General features: G+C 38.1%; 1 protein-coding gene across 12 annotated transcripts in view; it reads right to left on the reverse strand.

Annotated features, from left to right (window-relative positions):
- ATG13 (autophagy related 13) overlaps positions 1–24,748 on the reverse strand; it is a 43,161-nt gene that overhangs the window by 16,368 nt on the left and 2,045 nt on the right. For 5 of the 12 annotated variants that reach the window (XM_064288191.1, XM_023550656.2, XM_023550653.2 and 2 more), the window contains 7 exons: positions 17,089–17,294; positions 16,277–16,346; positions 6,305–6,386; positions 5,160–5,240; positions 4,575–4,694; positions 2,317–2,363; positions 983–1,123 (listed from right to left, as the gene is read on the reverse strand). In XM_064288191.1, coding sequence (XP_064144261.1) covers positions 983–1,123; positions 2,317–2,363; positions 4,575–4,694; positions 5,160–5,240; positions 6,305–6,373 — 458 coding nt within the window. In that variant the 5' untranslated portion in view covers positions 6,374–6,386; positions 16,277–16,346; positions 17,089–17,294. Of the gene's footprint in view, positions 1–982; positions 1,124–2,316; positions 2,364–4,574; positions 4,695–5,159; positions 5,241–6,304; positions 6,387–16,276; positions 16,347–17,088; positions 17,295–24,748 lie in introns of those variants that run through there. The other 7 variants (XM_023550657.2, XM_023550654.2, XM_023550651.2 and 4 more) reach the window with 3 other exon arrangements.

The raw sequence follows: 24,748 nt of genomic DNA on the forward strand, positions 1-24,748 counted from the left end.
CCACAGTTAAGCACTGAGCTGCTAACCCAAAGGTTCGAATCCACCAGCTGCTCTGTGAAAGAAAGATGTGGCAGTCTCCTTCCACACGGATTTACAGTCTTGGAAACCCTAAGGGGCAGTTCTACTCTGTCCTACAGGATTACTGTGAGTCAGAATCAACTCAAGGCAATGGGTTTGGTTTTTCTGGTTTGGCCTTCAGTGCTCTGCTCTCTCACATTCCTTCATACCCTCTACTCCAACACTTTGGACCATCTGACAATCAGAGTACAGGTCATACTTCGCCCCCTCATCTCTATGTCTTGCCATCCATTGTACTCTCTACCTGGAACAATCATTCTTCTACCAGCTGAAATTCTCTTTGCCTCAAGGTCAAGCTCAAATGCCACTTTCTCCATGAGGCCTGTCCTGTTTCTCCCACCACAATGAACTTTTCTTTCCTCTGTTCTCCTACTTTTTTCCTGATACTACTACGCAGATTCCAAATTCTGCTTTTATTATGTATTTATGCCATGTACCAAACTGTTTCCCCCATTAGATTAGAAACACCACCATGGCAGGGACTGTGTACCTCAAAGAACTGTTAGCCAGTTCTTTATAATGAAAAACTTAAATTGAGTTCAGTTGTTACAGACAGAAAATTTTAATTTAACCTGGAATACAGAAGGCTGTGGAATCTTGACAGGATAGCCTTTTTTTTTTTTAAGTCTTAAGCTCCTTTCCCCCTTTGTCATGTATATAAGTAGGAACTCAAAATCCATTCCACAGGAATCATGACTGTGTCTAGGCCAAAGGACAATGAACTTGGTGACTGGAAAAACTGAGGATAGCTAGGACAGAGGTTCATAATGGAGGCTGGATAGACGATCACATTAAAGCTAGAGCATCAACCATCCAAGCAGTCATCTGTCCAGAAAAGAATCACAGAATACAGAGTGATGAGGCTGATAAGTAATTCAAGAAGAAAAGCATCTACGCTGTTTACCTGTACAATATGACATATTCATGCCCTTGTTTTCTGGAGAGTCTGTAGGCTGGTGTCACCCTAGTTATAGCAAGGAGAGACTTCAGGAGCAAAGACAGCCTGTTGTATACCGTGTAGGATACTTTGATTTCCTTATCACACCTGAGGAGCACACAGACACTGTCAGCATTCTCTACTAAACTAATGTAAAGCAAAGAACAGAAATGCAATTGACATAGAGGTATTACTGAGTTCCGTCTATGGACTGAGATGAATTTGGTAACATTATTCATGAATTCTGATGGAATAAAATCTGCTTTATAGTTTAAATACACCATTCAGAGAGTATTACAGTCAAAAGAGATGGTTGCGAATTATGCACTGGAGCTGTATAATATTAAATTTATTATTAAAACATGTTCTGAACAAAAGGCATAATTAGAGTTCTTTGTCAGTTTATCAACAGGTTGTTAAAGTAAACCAAAGCTTTTCTTTTTCATGAATTAGACACAGGCAGATGAGCACTAAAAAAGGCACCCAATATATTTTTTCTAGCTTTGAAGTGGTTATCTTTCTAAGAAATAAAAGAACACACTTAAAAGCAGTAATTCAATATTGTAATTATATATACTGAAGGTGCAAACATAATTTCAGTAGACCATCTTATGAGCTGTCTACCTCTATACATTTAATAGGAAATCTGGAGAAAAGTCTGTTTTGCACTATAATTTTGGATTATAACCTGGCAATTGCTTTCTATTTAAGAAAGAAAAATAACTCCCACATCACACATGATTACCACTAAGATTTTTCTTTTGATATATTTTTTTCTCAATTTTTCCTCAATCTTCCTATACACTCTTCTTGAAAACTAAAGCTTCAGACAGGAAGAAAGCTAATCTGCCTTGAAAGAAGAAAATGGGGGAGGGAAATAACATGCATTTCCAATCCATGGCCAACAGTTTTTAAAAAGGAATAGTGAGGGGAAATCTTATTGGACATCTGCCACCCAGAAAACAGACAAAATAGAGTAGTCATGTCACAAGAGCTCGCCAGGGATTTCATCAGAGAACTATCTGTGCTCTGGGAAAACAACAAATCCTTTTCAGCTTTCTCTGCTGCTCCTTTCCCTTTGGGGTCTGAGTCTCTCTGGACTGGCACTCCCTCTGAAGGTCACTGCTATGCTTAGGCTGGAAGCCAAGCCTGAAGCCAATTGTAGCAAAGACCAAATGGCTTTGTTAAGTGGTTAGAATGTCCTCCCTGACTCTGATAACAAAGCCCTGCTTTTCACAAGATGTCATCTACTTTAACCCCTCAGCTACCACAACCAAGGACCCTGAGACAGAAACACTTACTTTTCATTCATTTCAAGACACCAAATTTCCAGCTCCATGGAATCTCCCTATAGATGGGACAATTGAAAAACAGTTCAGTTTTATTAGTATTAGTTTTAACTACCCTTTCTTTTCTTATTATAAAGAACTGTACAAAACAAAACCCAAACCCACTGCTGTCAAGTTGATTCTGACTCATAGCGACCCTACAGGACAGAGTACAACTGCCCCATATGGTTTCTAAGGAGGACCTGGTGGATTCGAACTGCCAACCTTTTGGTTAGCAGCCGTAGCTCTTAATCACAATGCTACCAGGGTTTCCAAAAGAACTATACGGTTACTATAAAAATATTGAAAATTATAGATAAGCAAAAAGAAAAAAAAAAATTGGATATAACCATATAATTCAACCAGCCATTTTTCTAAATAAAAAATAGTACGTACGTCACGCTATACATACTATTTTTATCACTTGCTTTTTTCTTAATAAATACATCGTGACATTTTCCGTATAATTAAAAAATCTCCCATCATTTTTAATGGTTGCATAGTATTCTACCAGGTGAACCTATACTTTTATCAGCCCCTTTATTCTTGGACATATAGGCTGTTTCTGATTTTTCACTACCATAAACAATACTGTGATAAACAGCCTCGAGGCTAAAACTATGCACCCATTTTGAATGAATTTCTTAAGGCAAATTTCCAGAATTAGGATTGCTAGATCAAAGAGTATAAATGTTTTTAAATTTTTTGATGTGCATTTCCAAATTGCCCTTCAGAAAGACTGACACTTTCCAAATGATGGACAAGCCCTTCCCTCCAGCTCTATAGGAGATATTTTTAGGTAAGCTCACAGTTAAGGAATAACTTAATGGGTTCCTTACTTAATCTTTTTTTCACTGTCTGATGTCTTTAGCCAAATTGTTCATCTCTATAAACAGACTTATTTAGCCTAGCGGATGGGAAAGAATTGGAAGATAAGCTAGAATCCCTCAACTCAGTAACATCTTGTGTGTCATTTCTTGAGCAGGATAGTCACATATCTTTGAACACAAGTAACCTTTTTACAAATCATTTGGAAGAGGGCTATTCTCTTAGGTTTGGGAGTAAGTTTGGGTTGGTTCATGGAGTAGAGATCTGACTTTCACTTCTTCCGGGTCAAATTTAAATATGTCTCCTTTATATATATCCTTCTCATCAAGCTGTCAGCTTTAAATAAGAGGATGAACTTTGAATTCCATGCCCCCTCCCCTCAAAAAAGATGATTAGATACTAGGGAGTGTCCAAAGCAATTATGTGGTTTTTCAGAACAGTTTATAATTAGATTTCCTAGGAAATGTTGCCTGGGAGAGGAAAGAATTCTTTAAAGATTCCTTCTGGACCCTCTATGGATATTAGGAAAATAATCCTAGTATAAATTGTAATTAAATAAAGAGTAATATATAAATTTTATATTATTTAGTGCTACGGCTTCCATGGAGTAAACATTAACATCATTCATGTAACAAAATTTGAAAGCCTATTAAATGTCATCCCAGGCACTGTGCTAGGCACTGAGGACACAGAGATGATCATTTATCTATACCTTATCTCACTTCAAAAGAATTTGAGAAACTACATAGCTGTTGACCTCAAGAACACAAATGTGTTGATTACCTAATATATGTCAGATTAGGTTACACACTTTCCAAATAAGGATTAAATGAAAAAATATTATAGCCCCGCAAGATGTGTCAAGTGTCGTTTAGTTAGGGGGTGTTGGTGGGGGTGGGGTTGAGTAATTTGACCAAAATTACTCAGCTGAGATCTGAACCTGAAGCTTCAAAGCTCCCATGTCAATTCGCCTTTTACTTCCCAGTCTAGTAGTGGAAAGAGATTAATAAACATATAAATAATAATATCTGCCTCAATCCTAACATGCAAGATGAGCAAAAATACATTTAAAAAAATCATAATACAGCAAGTTATACTCTACAGACATAACTATAAACAAAGCATACGAAGTCTAAAAAGAGCACAGTTACCTCTCCCACTAGAAGGAGATTTTCTAAAGTAAGAGAGTCTCTTGAAGGATGAGAAGAAACATGTTATCTGACTATAAGGGCAAAGAGCCTATTCCAAGTGGATGGAGTGATAAATATAAAAACCATAACCTCTTCAGAGAATGATGAGAAGTTCAGCGGGGAAAGAAGAAGGAATAAGGTCAAGAACAGAGTTGGGACCAGAATGTGAACATCGAGTGCAGAGTTAAGACACCATTCTGGCCTTAACCTTACCTCAGAAGTCTTGAGAGAGATTTCCACACACATAGACCTCCCGACAGCCGGCAGCTGCCCTGCCAGTGCCTTCTTTGCTTCATGTGTAACCTCTGGGATGTCCTTGATTGCTAAGTTGAACTGGAAAACAAAAGGGACTTCTGTATCCTAACCACTCACAAGGAACATTATGGAAACATAAAGTAAGGCTTTACGATGGGTAATGCAGACATTGCTTTGATTAAGGAGGACATTCATTCACCTCTCCCTTCCCCATAAGAGATATCCTGCATCAAAGGCCCAAGTCTCAGGTTAAGAAAGGTAATTATCTATTACAAAGGTTAGTTAACAAAGTATTATTTTTGTCCTCCAAGGACTTAGTTTTTCATCTATCACAGCTAGAAGACAAGGACCAAATAAATCCAGGGCTAACATTTGATAAAGAACATATTCTCCAAGTGAATGGATCAAAGAGAATTAGATATTTTAACATGAAGATTTAATAATACTATAAACAGTATTTTATACTATTGAGCTTGAGAACTTTAAACTCATTCCTGTGACAAACACCACAGTACACCCATTAGCAAAGAACAGGATTTTTACCCAATCTGAACCCGTTGGGGATGAGGATGAACGAGTACAAATCTTCTCGCCCAGCCGAGCCTGGACAATCACTTGGACAGTCTAAAAAATGCAAACAAGCAAAAAAAGCAAAGATGAAAAGTCTTAACTGATTTGGCTCCTGATCCAATACAGGGTTAAAAAGATACCAATTAATCATAACTCTTTATACCTCAGGAAAGGGTATAATGTAAAAAAAAAAAAAAATTTTTTTATTCATACCTCAGGAAAGGGTATAATTTAAAACAGTCAAGAACAGATGAAAAAAGACAAAACAATGCATAAAAAAGTAATAATAATACTGTAAACCGTCCCGAGAGCACAATGCCAATCAGTTAGAGGAATTACAGTTTGAGCTTGGAATGTGTGCTATCCTCACATGGCAGAAGGAAAGCTGCACATGGTGGCTATGACTTTCCTAAAGAAACAAGTCCAACTATGGGTTTAAATATTCACTGCCACAAGCTTATGTAATCATAGTAGATTTAAACTAAGAACTGCCATGATTATTCATACTGCTTGGCCCATATGGCAAAAGTCTTCCAAATAATTTCATAACCAGAATTTGTATTGTATGGATTGTTCTAGCATGGCAGTGGTTGAGAGGAAGGAGTTATAGAGGTGAAAATGGTGTTATTTTAGGTCTGGGAAAGTATAACTTCTAAAGCATTCAAAACTCAGTTTTAATTCCCTATTTCCCAGGAGGGGAACAATAAATGAAAGTTGGGCATTTCAGGGTAAGTTGTTGCTTTTTTTTTTGTTGCTTAGGAAAACATGCCCCAAATGCTGACCATTCCGATTCACAGTCTTTGTTCCTACCCCAAGGGAACATACTGTGCCAATAATCTGGCAGAATAGCTTGACATTTCTACAAACAGCCTTGCAAAAAAAAAAATTTTTTTTTTTTTTTTTTTGAACAAGTCGCTGTGGAAAATTGGAAGCTACTTTTTAGTTACACCCCCAGTACCGCCCCCAATCTTCACAGTTTGGTTTACAACAGACAGAAGTATCCCTTAAAATGGGCAAGCTGCAAGCTGTTATGCTACATTTCCAAAGAGGGTTCTCAGAAGAGAGAAGCATGGAAGTTCTTTCCAAGAGTTCTAGGCTCAAGAGAACAGATATATTACCTTGAGGGCAAAAAACTTAATGAACTTGTCCAGGTCCTTCCTGTCCTGGGAATTGAGATCAGTTTCCATTGCCTATAGGAATCTAAAACAGGAAAAAAAAAAAAAAAAGATTAAAAAAGTGACTAATATCTTTAAAAAGGAATTGCTACATCAAAGCATACAGAGATGATATTGTATGCTAGCTGTATGAATAGTCAAGTGGGAGTGGGAGGGAAAATTATTTTTTCCCTCTAAAGATACCAAAGTGAAAAATATTAAGATGTAGAAATTATCTTTTGAGGAAAATAAATTCCACACAAGAAGCTCTATCTTGGAACCTAAAAAAATGGATGAGGATAAGACAATTTACCTGAATTTAAAACTTCGAGCTATTAAAAAAAAAAAAAAATTATGTAAAAATGCTTTATTACCCAGCATACTAAGGACTAAGAAGTTTGAATGAGACAAAATTCTGCTAAATCAACATAAAATTCATTAACTGTATTCCTTCAAAAGACCACTAAATCAATTTAACTTTTTTTTGAGGGGGGGAGGGGTTTATGGACCCCTTTGAGAATCTGATAGTAAGAAAAATCCTTTCTCCAAAAAAATGCACATATATGGAAACATTTGCATATAATTTCAGAGGGTTCATGGATTTTATGAAGCACACCATGAACCTCCCAGGTTGAAATGGTTTGAGATGGGGTTTGGCATAAGGAAGGAAGCACTTTGGGAGAGAAGTGCATGAACAAAGAGGCATAAGCAAAAGGGAGCAAAATGGGTTTTCCAAAGGATTGCACACAGATGGGGTAAGGCTGGTTGGGGACAGACCAGGAGGGTCTAGAATGCAATGCTAGAGCCTGACCTGCATCTTGTTGTGGTTTGTTGCCATCAAGTTGCTTCCAACTCATTGTGACCCCAGTGCCAGAGTGGGAGCCTATTCCAGGCTTTTGAGAAGTGACACAACCAGAGTGGAAGTATCATCTGAATGGTGCTTTAAAAAGATAGCTTTGCTGGCATAATATAGAACAGTTTTGAGTAGGAAAAACAGGGAAATCATTTAGATCCTTGGCAATAATTCAGACTTGTGGCTAAGGCTAAAACTCTAGCACAGGCATGATCTGGAAATAGTATGGGTGGGAGACATTTTACAGGAAGAGCTGTTAGGATTTAAGAACAAAAACTACAAAAAGGGAACAAAAGAGAGCCTGGGTTTTAAAACTTGGGTACCCGAGAAGCAAGTTTAATAGGGTTTCAAAAACCAGGAAAGACAGACTAGGAGCTAATTTTAAGGAAACGTGGAAACAAATGGGGAGAGTTAGAAGAGAAAATGAGTACAGATTTAAAAAAAAACATTTTCTTTATTAAGGTATAATTTACATGTAGTAAAGTGCACAAATCTTAGACATACTGCTCAATAAATTTTTACGGGTATATATATATATATATATATACGTATATACCCGTGTAACAATGACGCAAGATAGAGAACATTTCTAGTATTTCAGAAGGCTCCTTTATGGCCCTTCAGTCAATAAACCCACCCAAAGGAAACTATTATTCTGACCTGTATCACCATGGATCGGTTTTGTCTGTTTTCAAATTTCTTATAAGTGAAATCATACAGTATGAATTCTTCTGTGTGTGGCTTTGTTTATTTAGGAGCCCTGGAGGTGCAGGGTGCTATCCAAAAGGTCAGAGCAGTTCGAATCAACCAGTCACTTCTTGGAAATCCTATGGGGCAGTTCGACTCTGTCCTATAGGGTTGCTACGAGTTGGAATCCACTCAATAGCAACAGGTTTACTTAATACTATGTCTGTGAGATTCATCTATATTGCCGTATGTAGCAGTTTATTCTTTTTCATCGCTAAGTAGTACTCTATTTTATGAATATGCCACAATTTATCAATTCCACTGTTGACAACATTTGAGTTGTTTCATGTTTTAGCCATTATATTCTTTTGCGTGTCATGTGGTGAACATAAACATTCACTGCTATCAGAGGTAAAGTCAGGCGTGGAAATGCTGAGTCACACGGTATACGTATTTTCAGCTTTAATAGATACTACCAAACATTTTCCCAGAGTATCTGTACCAATTTACACTCCCACCAGCAGTGTTCCAGTTGCTCTCCATCTTTAACACCAGTTGGTACTGCCAATTCTTTAATTTTAGCCATTCTGGTAGGAGTGTGGTAGTATCTCATTTAATGTGTACTTCCCTGATGACTGCCACTTCTCCTATCGGCACCTTTTCATATGCTTACCATTTGGTTATGCTTGTTTGCCAAGTGCTAGTTCAAATCTTTTGCCGATTTTAAAAACTGGGTTGTCTTTCTTATTAATTTGTAATTATATATTGGCAATGGATTTGGTTTTGGTTTGGTGTGCATGTATGTGTGAATATATATATATACACATACATACCAAAACCAAACCAAACCTGTTGCCATCGAGTCGATTCCAACTCATAGTGACCCTATAGGACAGAGCAGAACTGCCCCATGGGGTTTCCAAGGAGCACCTGGTGGATTCGAACTGCTGACCTTTTGGTTAGCAGCAGTAGCTCTTAACTACTATGCCACCAGGGTTTCCTACACACACACACACACACACACACACACACACAAGTACACGTACATTCTGGATACCAGTATTTTGGATTTGTATACTGCAAATATCTTCTCCCCATTTATGGCTTGCCTTTTCTTATAGAATTAAAGAAAAAAAAAAAAAGCTTTGTTGAGGTATAAATGACAAACAACACACTTAAAGCGTACAATTTGATACGTTTGACATATGTATATATCTGTGAACCCATCAGCACAAACAAGATAGTGAACATATCCACTCTATCCAAAAGTGTCCTCATGCCCCTCTGTAGTACCCGCCTTTAGCCTCTCCTTGGGAGCCCTGGTGGCATACCAGTTGAGCGCTCAGCTGCTAACGGAAAGGTTGGCAGTTCAAACCCATCCAGCAGCTCCACAACAGAAAGACCTGGTGATCTGCTTCTCTGAAAACTCCATGGGCCAGTTAGTTCTGACCTGCCATGTGGAGTCGCTGCGAGTTAGAATTCACTCAGTGGCCCCTGACAACAGCAGCAGCCCCTCCTCAGTTCCCATCTTCATCCTCAAATGACCAGATATGCCTTCTATCACTATAGAACCCCATCTGCATTTTCCAGAGTTTTATATAAATGGAATCATGCAGTATGTACTTTTTTGTCGTTGCCTGGGTCAGTAATTCATTTCTTTTTACTAACAAGTAGTATTCCTCTTAATCTTTTCTTTTACAATTAGAACTTACAGTGTTCTGTTACAGAAATCTTTGCTGATCTCAAAGTCATAAAGACATTCTTCTACATTTTCTTCTAGAAACACTGTTTTACCTTTCACATTTACATTCGTGATCCATCTCAGTTTTTATATACAGTGTGAGTTTGGAATAAAGGTTCTGTTGTTGTTGTTGTTGTTGTTAAAACAAATAAGTTCAGTTTATTTAACAGATTGAATTAAAAAAACTAGAAGACCAGTCTGAAAATGGTGAGTCAGGAACTAACAGAAAAGGTTTAGATTGAGGCTAAGGCTGGAGATTAAAACTGGATATTCTCCAAAAAGAAGTGATAGTTAAAACTGTAGCTATAGATGAAACCACCAAAGAGGAGAAGAGAAAAAGAAAACAACAAAGACCCTTGGAAAATAAGTAAAAGAACTAAAAAATGTAATGCACAGAGACAAGAACTAATCAGAGAAATAGGCAAAATGGTTTCTGAGCCATTTTCATTGAAATCAAGCAAAAAGAAGACTTTCCTCCACAGAGAAAAGGCCACTGGACTTGGCATTGTGTTGATAATGACTTCTTAGAGGGTGGTTCCTTAGAGTGGGAGTGAGGAATGCACTCAGCTATTTCCGAGAAGTTAGATAGGGAAAGATCTCAGGCTCTTGGTTGAAAGGATTTTGTCCTACAGGGATATCGGAGCAATCTATGGGGGGGGGGGGGGGGACCACTAAAGGAGAAATAAAACATGCCCCCAAAAATAAAACATGCAAGAGAAGAAATAATTGTTGGAATAAGATGGTACAGGAAACAGAGTACACTGTGATCATGAACATTTTCAGATTGATTTTCAAGTAGGTTAATGCCCTAAAGTGATCCAAATTACAAATGACAACTTTTGAGGTCCATCATGTGTAGGTCTGAATGCATTTGAAATGTATACCCAACTTTGGATCTTCCTAATTTTGGTTAAAAAGAACACTAACAAACGTTAAAGTAAAAAGAAAAAGACCTTTTAAAGGGTTAAACAGCTCAAGGCCCAGAAGGAACACAGCTATAGATTAGAGAGAAGTCAGTCCTAACTACAGATTTGGTTGCCTTTCTTTCACTTTAAAGTGGTGAGCTGTATTCTCTCCAATGCATCTACCAATGCAAACATTATAATGGCACAACGAGTCTCATACATTTTTGTACAAATCGTGGCACTAAAGTTAATAAGCCAAAAGTGTTGAGGTCTCCACTGGAGAAAAAGTTATCTCCCAGGCATCAGAGCTGCTTGTTCCCTTAGGCCCAGGTGTTCAGCAGTTGATTCACCCTTTACAGCATAAGGTGATGTAACGGTTACACTGTGCTTTGCTCTTTGCAAAATTTTTTCTTTGGGTGTCCCAAGGGATATGAAGGGAGTTTGGGCACATCTACAACTGAACTTTTTTCTGGCCTTTACTGGTAATCAGTTACTAAATCCTGCAGCTTTTGCTATACAGTATCTATATTTGCTGTATTTGCTTCATTTCCATAGATAACACCATAATCTAGGACCTTGTTTCTTATCTGCAAGAGAGGTAATTGGTTAATTTACCTTCTTCTAGTTTACACTGTACACATCAGGCAAACTACTGAAAGACTAATCTTAGTAAAGTACTATATCATATTGCTCCTATGCTCCAGAGCTTTTGGCAAATTCTTCGGTCTGTTAAAAATTCCCATGCAAAGTCAACAGTGAAAACAGGAGATGGGATTTAGAACATGTATCTGAAAGGCCTGCTGGCACTATCAGGAAGGTTCTTGGTCACCGAAACTGGTAAACAGTGAGCCTGGACCAGGGTCTGGTTCTTGAATTTGCATGTTCAAAAAATGAATTTTATTAGTTTAATCAAAGTTTCGGGAACTACTTCAGCTACGAGACAGTTTATATGTCATAATTCCAGTTTACTAATGGAGACATAAAACCAAGTAGACAGAAAGAGAAGTGTTAAGTGATCAACATGTTGCCATTCCTTAAAGGAGAACATTTGGAGAAACCAAAAAAATATCAGATAGTTAACAGGTACCACCCCACTATAGGTTTCACATATGCTTGTCAGCCACAGGGGCAAGCAGGTTGCAATTTTGCCATCTAGTCTAGAGATCAGTCCCTGAAGAAGGACATCATGCTTGGCAGAGTACAGGGTCAGCAGAAAAGAGGAAGACCCTCAATGAGGTGGATGGACACAGTGGTTGCCAACAATGAGCTCAAGCATAATAACGATTGTAAGGATGGCTCAGGACCGGGCAGTGTTTCGTTCTGTTGTGCATGGGTTCGCTACATGTCGGGACTGAACCGACTCGACAGCACCTAACAACAACAACAGTCTAGAGGGCCTGAAAATGCACGTATTTAACTTTCTTGAAACTTTGCAGATCACTGCCAACACTGTCTCCACCGTCAAAATGCCTCTGTCTCACATTAAGGTTGCAGACTTCCTGATGGGATGGGTTTTAAGGCAATATATCAGCTGCATGGGGACTAAGCCAAAGAAGTAGGACTTTCAGGTTACCACTTAGTTCAAGTCAGGGCCTTTTTTTAAAAAAAAAAAACAAAAAACACCTCTGAGCATTCTAGTCTCTCAGTTACATTGCACCTTTTCTAACTTTTCTACAAGCTCCACATTTCTTGCCCCTTTCCTGATAATCTGCAGAATATGTAAGTTCATCTGAGCTACTTAAAAAAAAAAATTTTTTTTAATTATTTTTTTTACTTACTATCTTCTTTATTAAATTTTTTGCCTAAGAGACATAACCTAGTTACTATGTGTAATTTCAGATATTTGTCACAAATCTATGTGGTTCCTACTCATATATGTTTGATTCATTCTTACGAAGTCTCCCCTTTTCTAAAAGGGCTTAATTTGATGTAAAGTATATTTATACATCATAATGCTTTCACAAATATCACTGTCCCTCCAAATGTCATCTACACTTATGTTCCCCTGACTCACTACTTGGAGCTTTTCTTGTTTGAGAAATAACCTCATTTAGTTAAGGCCTTTCTTCAAGAATTAAGGAAGTTAACAAATAACCCTGGGCCTTAAATAGCAATTTTAATTTAGTACTGTTCTCAATATATCACTTTCATGAAGAGAAATTCATAACAACAAATAACATTTTGAGGTTCCCAATGTGTTAAGGAACACGTATAGGCTTGCACCAGAATAGAATATTTTTAAACAATTATCTGAAAAAAATAAATTCTCCTTTTGTTGTGTAATGGCTGCAGACAATCACCAACATCCAAACAGTAGACAGATGATTGTATAACACAGTTTAAACACGAGTGATATAATCAATTGAGGGAAAAGTACACTTAACTCGATAGGCAGGTTCTCTATCTAGATCTTTTACTAACCTTTGTACTGAAATGTTAATTTTAAACGAAAAAATAAATTAGAAGAGCTCTATCAACTATCTTCCCAAGCCCCAGTTAAAAGCATAATACAAAAGCTACAAATAAACCCCAAAGACAGAGAAAACAGAATAGGAAATAACAAATGAAAATGTCAACAAAATAATGGAAAAAAAAAGTGCACGGACAGGGTAAGCATAAAGGTCTCAATGTTTATTTCCAGTTGCTCCTAAAACATCATTAAAATGACAAAAAAGGGATTATAAAAAGCATAAACCAACATGCATCAAATCTCTGCAAGGTGGAAAGTACGCCCACTCCTCACTTACTATCTTGCTCATTATCTGACATTCTGTATTTGTGACAATAGTAAAAAAATCTACTATCCGACTATTTTGTGCATTAACAACGTACGTTTGGCAATAACAAATGCTGAGGTGTAAGGACAGAGTAATGCTGGCTGTGACGGTTAAGGTCATGTCTCAACTTGGCTGGGCCACTATTCTCAGTAGTTTGGCAGATACGTAATGATGTAATTTGACATATTTGGTATATAATGACGTAGACCCTGGAGATGTAGTGGATAAGATCTCAGCTGCTAACCAAAAAGGTCGGCAGTTGAGTCCACCAGCCACTCCTTGGAAACCCTATGGGGCAGTCCTACTCTGTCCTATGGGGTCGTTATCAGTCGGAATCAACTTGACGGCAAAGGTTTTGTTTTGTTTTTTGGTGAAATCAAAACCAGTAGTCATGGAAACTCTAAAGAAAGCAACCTCATTTGTACCAAGGAATGCAAGAGAGGTTAAGGAATTAAGAGCCACCAAACAGCTCCTAAAGTAAGGTGGCAGGTGGGGCTGAAAACAGGAGGATTGTTTGAAAGTCCATAGAAGAAGCAGTTAGACCCCCATCCCCAGTCCCCAATTTCACTCAGACTAGTATTTAACTCCATACAATTAGGAGACGGGATGTTAACTTTTTAGAAACACTGAGCCCCACCCTCAGGTCCCTTCCTCATTTGACTGGCAAAACACCGGCAACCATATTGGAGGCTTTCATCATGTGACTGGTGATTCCTGGCTGTCCCATTCACACTTGAGCATACCCACTGCTGTGGAGTTGATTCCGACTTATAGGGACCCTATAGGACAGAGTAGAACTGCCCCCACAGGGTGTCCAAGGCTGTAAATCTTTATAGAAACAGACTGCCACATCTTTCACCAGTGGAGCAGCTGCGTGGGTTCAAACCACCAACCTTCTGGTTAGCAGCCAAGTGCTTTAACCACGGCACTGCCAGGGATCCTCACTTGTGCTCACATCAAGTACCAAAAAGACAGTTAGAAGCTCAGGGTATATGAGTGAGGCTAGCACAACGGTGGGCCTCACAGCAGGGTCTAAAAATCTAACATTACTGAGAGAAAACATAGAAACAAATCTTGGAGTAGGCAAAAATTTTTTAAAAAGAGGATACAAATTACATAAGGCATAAAAGAAAAAAACTGACTGACTAGATTTCATTAAAATTTAAAACTTCTGCTCTTTAAAAGACACTTTTGAAAAATGAAAAGGCAATCCAGACTGGGAGAGAAGTATTCACAACATATATACCTGACAAAAGACTTGTATCTAGAATATATAAAGAATTCTTAACAATTCAGTAATAAAACAACCCAATAAAATATGGGCAAAATTTTGAACAGGTGCTTCACAAAAGAACTTATATAAATGGCTAATGAATTGGCAAGTGGGATATTTACACAATCTTCCCACAGATTGCTTATTAATTACAAAGGGAAGTCTGGTGGCCGTTTTAACAAAGTAATCAAAGCTAACATACCAACAATTGAAAAATTGATACTGCATCCCTCCTGATGTGATGTAGCGAGGATACTGTATCATTTGTGTAGCTTTCCTGCCAAAAATACATAACCTGAATCTAACATAAGAAAGCAATCAACCACACTCAAATTTTACAAATGTCAGTGATAGTTCATGTGGTAGAATCCCTACCGTCCATGTGGGAGACCCAGGTTCAATTCCTACAAATACACTTCAACTGCAGCTACCACTCAGCTCACCTGTCAGTGGAGGCTTGCTTGCATGTTGCTATGAGGCTAAACAGTTCAATGGAGCTTTCAGGCTATGACAGACTAGGAAGAAAGGCCTGGCAATCTATTTCACTGGCAAAAATCAGTCAATGAAAACCATATGTGTAACAGATTGAATTATGTCCTCCAAAAATGTGTCAACTTGGTTAGGCCATGTGTGGTTGTTCTCCATTTTGTGATTTTCCTATGTGTTATAAATCATAATCTCTGCCTGTGGTTAAAAAGGATTACAGTGGTATTGTAACACCCTTACAAAGGTCACATCCCTGAGCCAATGTAAAGGGAGTTTCCCTGAGGTGTGGCCTGCACCACCTTTTATCTTACTAGACATAAAAGGAAAGGGAAGCAAGCAGAGAGTTAGGGACCTCATACCACCAAGAAAGCAGCTCCGGGAGCAGAGTGTGTCCTTTGGACCTGAGGTCCCTGCGCTGAGATGCTCCCAGACCAACGGAACACTGATGACAAAGACCTTTCTCCAGAGCTGACAGACAGAGAAAGCCTTCCGCTGGAGCCAGAACCCTGAATTCGGACTTCTAGCCCACTGGACTGTGAGAGAATAAACTTCTCTTTGTTAGAGCCACGCACTTATGGTATTTCTGTTATAGCGGCACTAGATGACCAAGACACTGTGGATCACAACAGTCCAATCCTGTTTTGCATGGGGTTGCCATGAGTCGAGTCTAGGGCCAAATCAATGGCAGCTACCAACAATTCTTCAAAAATGTCAGTGTTATGAAAGACAAAATGAGGCTGAAGAACTGTTTTAGATTAAAGGAGGCTAAAGAGATATGACAACTAAATGCAGTACTTGATCCTGACTGGTTCCTGGGTTGAAAAAATAAAGTTTCTTTTTTTTAACAATTTTTATTGTGCTTTAAGTGAAAGTTTACAAATCAAGTCAGTCTCTCATACAAAAATGTATGTACACCTTGCTATGTACTCCTAGTTGCTCTCTCCCTAATGAGAGCGCACACTCCTCCTCTCCACCCTGTATTCCCTGTGTCTGCTCAGCCAGCTTCTGTCCACTCTGCCTTCTCATTTCCCTTCCAGACAGGAGCAAAACACATAGTCTCCTGCTGTCTACTTGAACTAAGAAGCTCATTTTCAATCTTGGAAAAATAAAGTTTCTGTAAAGGACAATATTGTAACAATTGGCAACATTTGAACACAGGACTATATACTCAATAATACTGCATCAATGTTAAATTCCCTGAATTTGATACATACAATTACACTTTGGTCAATGCTCCTGTTCTTATGAGATACGAGATACAAGTAACTTCTCTCAACGGTGCAGCTAAAAACAAAAATCAAAGAAAAAAAAAGAATATATTACATATATTATATTACATGATGTTTAATATATTGAGAGGGAATGAAAGTAAAGCAGTATGGCAAAGAGTGAACAATGTGAATCTAGATGAAAGGTACACATAATATTCTCACAATTTTCCTGCAGATATGAATTTTTTTCAAAATAAAAAATTTAAATAAGCAAACAAAAATCTTTGCATTAAATGGTTTATAACAGGGTAGGGAATTTATAGTCCCTAATTTTCACCCACATAAAAGTTTTCTAAAATTAGGCATATCTTCTTGTGGCCCTTCTTCAAACATAATTTTTCAAACATCTGAATGACTGCTCTAACTGTATTTCAAAGATCCCATCACAAGATAGCCTTGCCTCAGAGTGAAGTAGCCAAAGAGTTCAATGTACTCTGCTATGATAAACATGAGTTTAAAATCTCTAAGCGGGAATTCCAACAACATGATGGACTGTGTTCATGCTCAGTTCTTCCTCCCACTACAAACATAAAAATGTGGATAAAATATAACAATAAAAAAGTTTTGAGACACAGCTAAACTATAAAGACTAAGAAATCCCAGGTGTCAGAGAAGAGGTAAGTTAAAGCTATAAAAAAAGCTATAGATGTAAGAAAAAACTGATGCCAGGGGAGCTGAAGCCTTAGGGAGCTTGGTTAGGTTCTTCCAACAAACACAGGACAACAGGAGTAGGGGCAGGGGGATAAGTCCTTAACCTTATGGGCAGGTGGAAACACAGTCCTTTGCATAAAACCCCAGAGGCAAGTGATCCTTGATCTCAGAGGCTAGATGAATCCTGCAGGAGCACCAACGACGGCTGTCATCTATCATGGCAAGGTTGGTAGGTTGGCAAGTCATTCTCAAAACTTCAAAAGTATTCTTCAGTAAAGTACATGGAGTATGGCAGCCAGAGTTATACCACCTACATGCATAGTAAAAAAAATAAAAGCCAAGAAAATAACCCCAAAACTGGTCCAGAACCAGTGGAAAGATCAGTGGGTTGCCGAGAAGTCAGGGGGAGAGAAGAAGGATGAATAGGTGGGGCACAGGGCATTTTTAGGTCAGTGAAAATATTCTGTATGGTACTGTAATGGTGGACACATGACATTAATTAAACATTTGTCAAAACCCACAGGACTTTACAACACAAAGTATGAACCCTGGAGGGCTGTGAGGACCATGGTCTCGGGGAACATCTAGCTCAACTGACATAACGTAGTTTATAAAGAAATGTTCTACATTCTACTTTGGTGAGTAGCACCTGGGGTTTTAAAAGCTTGTGAGTGGCCATCTAAGATACTCCCCTGGTCTCACCCTGTCTGGAGGAAGGGAGAACGAAGAAAACCAAAGACAGAAGGGAAAGATTAGTCCAAAGGACTAATGGACCACAACTACCACAGCCTCCACCAGGCTAAGTCCAAGACAACTAGATGGTACCTGGCTACTACCACTGACTGCTCTGACAGAGTCCCGGACAGAGCTGGAAAAAAATGTAGAACAAAATTCTAACTCATGCACATACACAAAAAAAGACCAGACTTACTGGTCTGACAGACGGGAGAAGCACCAAGAGTATGGCCCCCAGACACCCTTATAACTCAATAATGAAGTCACTCCCGAGGTTCACCCTTCAGCCTAAGATTAGACAGGCCCATAAAACAAAATGAGACTAAATAGGCATACCAGCCCAGAGGCTAGGACAAGAAGGTGGGAGGGGACAGAAAAACTGGTAACGGGGAACCCAAGGTCGAGAAGGGGAGGGTGCTGACATGTCATGGGGTTGGCAACCAATGTCAGAAAACAGTATGTGTATTAACTGTTTAGTGAGAAACTAGTTTACTCTGTAAATCTTCATCTAAAGTACAATAAAAAAATTAAAAACAAAAATAGTGAACCCTTATGTAAACTTAAGTAAATAATGTATAAACATTGGTTCACTGATTGTAACAAATGTACCACAGAAATGCAAAGTATTAATAGAAAAAACAGTGCAGGGAGGGGGGTATAAATGGGAACTCTCTGTCCTTTCTGCACAATTTTTCTGTAAACACAAAACTAATATAAACAATAAAGTCCATTAAAAAAAAAAAAACTGGTCCAGAACCATTAAAACCCCTAAAACATAGGCAGAAGGCAGCCAGAAACAGCCTTGGGGAAACTTACACAGCCTTGGATCATCAATACTCTGCTGCCAGGCCACACCCACAGCCCTCCTCTGTAACTTTTAGCTAGATGAATTCATAGTTTAAAAACCTTAAAAAAAAAAAAAATTACAGACTGCATGTGGAAATAAAACACCAGTAACTCAAAATAATATGACAATGTAAAAGAGGCCTCACATCTGAGGGAAGAATGGACAAGCTAAGAGGAAGAATGCTTGTACATGTTAAACTCCTACAAGAGACAGGAACTCGGGGCAGCCACAGCAATGTTAGGACTCAAAAAATCACCAGGAGTCGGCAAAGGCATGAAAAAAATCAGACTTGCAAGATCTGAGTATAAAGCAGCAAGTTTTGGAAAGCTACAGAGCTTGACGAGTACTGGGAGTGGTACGGTAGAACAGAGGCATGTGGGTGAAATAGTGATGGCTGGGAAGAAGCGGACCTAGACTTAGAGCGTTTGAACTGGAATATCAGGGCTGATTTAGGATGCTGAAAAAGGTAGTGGGTTGAATTTCTTAAATCGATTTATACACTTTGGAAAGATTGAGATATAACTCACATACCGTAAAATTCAACATTTTAAAGTATACAATCCAGTGAATTTTAGTATATTCGTAGATTGTGCAACCATCACCACTAATTTGAGAACATTTTCATTAACCCAAAAAGTATAACCGTATCCACTCTCATTTACTCCCCTATTCCTCCATCCCACAGCCCCTGGGAACCACTAATCTATTTTCTATCTCTACGGATTTGCCTACTCTGAACACTTACATACATGGAATCATTAAACATGTGGCTTTTAACTCTTCAGACATGGATTGGACTGGACAATGGGTTGGAGAGGGATGCTGGTGAGGTGTGAGCTTCTTGGATCAGGTGGACACTTGAGACTATGTTGGCATCTCCTGCTTGGAGGGGAGATTAGAGGGTGGAGGGGGTTAGAAGCTGGTGAAATGGACATAAAAAAAGAGAGTGGAGGGAGAGATCGGGCCGTCTCATTAGGGCGAGAGTAATTGGGAGTGTGTACCAAGGTGTGTATGGGTTTTTGTGTGAGAGACTGACTCGATTTGTAAACTCTCACTTAAAGCACAATAAAAATTATTAAAAAAAAATGTGGCTTTTGTTATCTAGCTTCTTTTACTTAGCATGTTTTCAAGGTTTATCCATGTCATAGCATAGATCAGCACTTCATCCCTTTTTATGCTGAATAATAAGCCATTATATGGATATAAAAATATTTTTATATTAAAAAAAAAGGATATACCACATTTTGTTTATCCATTCATGAGTTGATGGACATTTGGGTTGTCTGCACTTTCTGGCTCTTATGAATACTGCTGCTATGAACATGCGTATATGAGCTTGTATGTTAGCATATGTCTTCAATTTGTATATACCAAGGAATTGCTGGGTTATGTGGTAATTCTACGTTTAACTTTTTGAGGAACTACCGAATTGTTTTCCAAAGTGGCTGCACCATTTTACATTCAGTAGTGGGTAGATTTTTTAAAACAGAAGTTTGATTAAGAGTAGAGTACAAAATGAGAACACAGACGGCAGAGAGGACAGACCCTGTGTGTCACTCTTCTTTTCCTTTTGTCCAAGTATCTCCCTCTTTTTCACAATCCTCTGTTTTTCCTTTCTTTTTTTGATCCATACTATGAAAAACGTTAAACATTACTCAACTTCAACAATTTGGGATAAGTCCTATCCTTAACTTCTGCCAAAATAAACCTAATTTCTCCCTGAAAGAAAATAATGTCATCCCAGCTCATAAATCTCTGCAATTTTTCATATACAATATTTGGCACATATTAAAAGAAAGCAGGCATTCATGAAAACAAACTCAGATGACCAACATCCAGGAGATACAAGAGATATTAGAAACCTTAGTAAGTTATTCAGATAATAAAGTTATCAGACACAGACTTTAAAATAAATATGCTGAATATGTTCAATTAAATAAAACACACAATGGAAATCTTTGAGGACTAGAAATTGTAAAGAATCAAATAGAAATTCTGTAACTTAAAAAAAAATTAGAAACTCAATGGTTGAGTTTAACAGCAGGTAAGATTAGCAAAGAGAGAAATCGTGAAAAACCGAAACCAAACCCAACCCGTTGCTGTCGAGTCGATTCCGACTCATAGTGACCCTATAGAGCAGAGTAGAACTACCCATAGGGTTTCCAAGGAGCACCTGGTAGATTCGAACTGCTGACATTTAGATTAGCAGGTTAACCACTATACCACCAGGGTTTCCCAATTGTGAAAGAGAATTTACCAAAAACCAAACCCACTGCCACTGAGTTAATTCCTACTAATAGTGACCCATAGGACAGAGTACAACAGCCCCATAGGATTTCCAAGGCTGTAAATCTTTATGGAAGCACTGCCACATCTTTCTCCCACCAGCAGCTGCCTCGTGGGTTCAAACCACTGACCTTTTAGTTAGCAGCCAAGTGCTTTAACCACTGTGCCACCAGGGCTCCAAAAGAGTTATCAGGCAGAAGAAAATAGCCAGAATGAAAGAGGCAAAACAGTGGTATCTTAGTTATCTAGTGCCGCCATAAGAGAAATACCACAAGTGGGTGGCTTTAACAAACAGAAAGTTATTTTCTCACAGTATAGGAGGCTAAAGGTCTGACTCAGGGCACCAGCTCTAGGAGAAGGCTTTCTCTCTACTGGTTTTGGGAGAAAGTTCTTATCGCTTGGCTCTGTGGTGATCTTCATGTGGCATGGCATCTATCTTCCCTCATCTCTGCTTGCTTCTCTGTCCTAATCTGCTCTTTTTTATATTTCAAAGGTTTAAAACACATCCTATACTGATGTGGCCTCTTAACATAATAAAGAAAACCCATTCCCAAATGGAATTATAATCATAGGTATAGGGGTTAGGATTTACAACACGTATTTTGAGGGGGACACAATTCAATCCATTAAAAAAAAAAAACAAAAAAACCAGTCCATAGCAGATGGAAAACAGAAAGGAGCAGAATAGACATAAAGTAAGTATCCACATTTGAGATGCTTCTGAGAATGAAAAGGACACTATTAATAATCATACCATGACAACAGGTACAAACTGGGACATGAGGTCATCTGAAGCCTATGGACACAAGAAAAAGTCCAACATATGTGTAAATGGAGTTCCAGAAAAAGAAATAGGTGGTATGCAAAATTAGGAAAAAGACAGTTGAAGATTTTCAAGTAAAAGAGTAAAGAGAAATAAACTGGATAAGTATGGTCTGGCCAGATAAGGAGGGAGTCATGAAAGTCACACAAAATAGAGTCAAATAGCAGATTAGTAAAGAATCAACACAGACTCTTTGGTAAGTAAAGTTCTAGAAACATTAATCTGAATACAGACAGGATGATAAAGTAAAAGGACTGCAAGCAGAGAGAGTAGCCAGGAAGCTGTAGTAATAATCTACATGGGACTTGATGACAAATTGGATTAGGGTGGCACAGTCACAAGTAAAGAAAGAGCAAATACTTTCAAATGAACAACTAAATAATTTGGCAAGAGATTATATAAAAATAACTCTAGATACTATCTTTAGCATTTAAAACTGGAAAAAGGAGAACATCAATTGCTGAAAAAATAATTTCTACGTATTCTATGTATTTCTTCAACGGCAACGGGTTTTGATTTTTTGATTTTTTTTTACGTATTCCTATTTCTAACATAGTTTTTTTTTTTTTTAATGTTTTGGGTTCAGGCTTAAAAGCTCAACATGGCAAACCAGCAGTAGCTAGCAAGAAAAACAGGTAAGTTTACAATAAATATTGAAATAGAAACCGAAGTTGCAAATTATGTAGAAATTATCAAAATGAAGAATATGTGACATAAAAACCAATGAGATACAGCAAAAGCAGACTTCAAAAGAAAATATATAGCTTTAAATGCTGTTATAATTTAAAAAGACTAAAAATAAACAAGAAATTTATTCAAAAAACCAGAAAGAAACTAAACCAAAAGAAAATGAAAGAAGGTTATTAGATAAAAACCAAGCTTAATTACCTAGGAAAAAATTTTAAACCATTCCAAGGAATAAATAAGCCCAACATCTGGTTTCCTGAAAATTCCAACAGAAATAGACAAACTCTTGGCAAGTCTGATTAAGGGGGAAAAACACCTATAGGGTCATATTTAAAACGGGACAGCTAAATCTCATTAAGAATTTCTCAACATTCTCCCTCTCCTAATGACTGAATAACTGAGGCAATACAAAAAAAAATTGAAGAAAAAAACCCCTTAAGATTGAAAGGAATATGAAATGATTCTTAACTCTGTATTTGTTTCACGAAGTTGTCAAGGATTTCATTTTACTTGGATCAACAATCAACACCCATGGAAGCAGCAGTGAAGTAATCAAATGACGCATTGCATTGGGAAAATCTGCTGCCAAGGACCTCTTTAATATGCTGAAAAGCAAAGCAAGCCGTGGTATTTTCAATTGCATCACATGCATGTGAAAGCTGGACAATGAATAAGGAAGACCAAAGAAGAATTGACGCCTTTGAATTGTGGTGTTGGTGAAGAATATTGAATATACCATGGACTGCCAAAAGAACGAACAAATCTGTCTTGGAAGAAGTACAACCAGAATGCCCCTTAGAAGCTAGGATGGCGAGACTACATCTTACATACTTTGCACACGTTGTCAGGAGGGATCAGTCCCTGGAGAGGGACATCATGCTTGGCAGAGTACAGGGTCAGCAGAAAAGAGGAAGACTCTCAACCAGGTGTACTGACACAGTGGCTGCAACAATGAGCTCAAGCATAACAACAATTTTAAGGATGGCCCAGGACTGGGAAGTGTTTTGTTCTGTTGTGCATAGGGTCGCTATGAACCGACTTGAGGGCATCTAAGGACAACATTTGTTTCACATGCATATGAGTCAAAACGGAAAGCTGTACCTTCAAAAACAGCAATACCAAATGACCTCTTCTATCAATTCTTGATTTCCCTTTCACTAAGAAAGGAGCGCTAGTGGCACAGTGGTTAAATGCTCGGCTGCTAACCTAAAGGTTGGTGCTTTCCAACCCGGCAGCTGCTGGTGGGAGAAAGATGTGGCAATTAGCTTCCTTAAAGATTGACAGCCTTGGAAGCCCTACGGGGCAATTCTACTCTGTCCTACAGGGTCAGTATGAGTCAGAATTGACTCATGACAACGGGTTCCACTGAGAAGGTAACTACTGACCCATACTTAAGCGTGCACATTCGTAAGTTGTTTTTCTAAGCAGTGGTGATGCATATTCTCATCCCTTCTCTTGAAGACACCACCAGGACATCAAGACAAATTTCCCAAGCAACCTACACTGACCTTCAGAGAATGTCTCTAATAAACTGGCCCATATTTACCCTATACATTAACGGCAACCAACTATTTAAAACTAATTTTAAATCCCTTTAGGAATTTACAATCCTTTAAAGATTTAAAGATAAAGCTTTTAAGAAAGGTTTCTTGATTTCCCCCAGGCAGAGAGGATTATGCCCTTCTTTGCATTTTTCCTGGCTCCAGTGCCTCTATTATATCACACACTAGTTGAAATTTTTCTCCACAATTTGACAAAGAGGAAGCAAGAAAGTTTATGCACTTTTTGGTGATTTAGTGAAACTCATCTTATTCAGCTCAACATACCAAATTGGAAACTACTTTCAAGTTATCCACACATAAAGTTTAGGTAAGCTTTCTTCAAGAATAAGCCCCTTTTACTAAAGTGTACATATTTTAAGACTCTCATGTCAACACATACAAGCTAAACAAATCTTAAGCAATACAGTAACTCAAAGGTTAATGGAAGAGATTGCATTTTAAAATTAGTCTCCACTTTTCTTTCATAAAAAAAAGGAACTAAAATCTTAACACTGAGGAATATTTTGTACGTACTATTCATTCTCTGTAATCTAAAGAGCACTCAGCCACACTGCCAATGGATGTAATTATTCATTTCTCCTATAATGAAGCGTTCAAAAATGAGGAAGATAAATTAAAAAACGCAGTTTTATGGCTTTCTAGGTATTATTATGAAGATTAAATAACTATTCTCTAGATAGTTTCAGAAATAAATACCTTCCACTACCATTTGAACCTAATATAATTGCAAAGTATTAGGAATGCACCTTATGGGGTGGGTATGATAAATTCTAAAGTGGGTATATTTTCTGTATAGTCAAATTTATCCTTGAAAATCACTCACA

This window comes from Loxodonta africana, chromosome 7 (assembly GCF_030014295.1).
Source record: "Loxodonta africana isolate mLoxAfr1 chromosome 7, mLoxAfr1.hap2, whole genome shotgun sequence".
Lineage (NCBI taxonomy): Eukaryota > Metazoa > Chordata > Mammalia > Proboscidea > Elephantidae > Loxodonta > Loxodonta africana.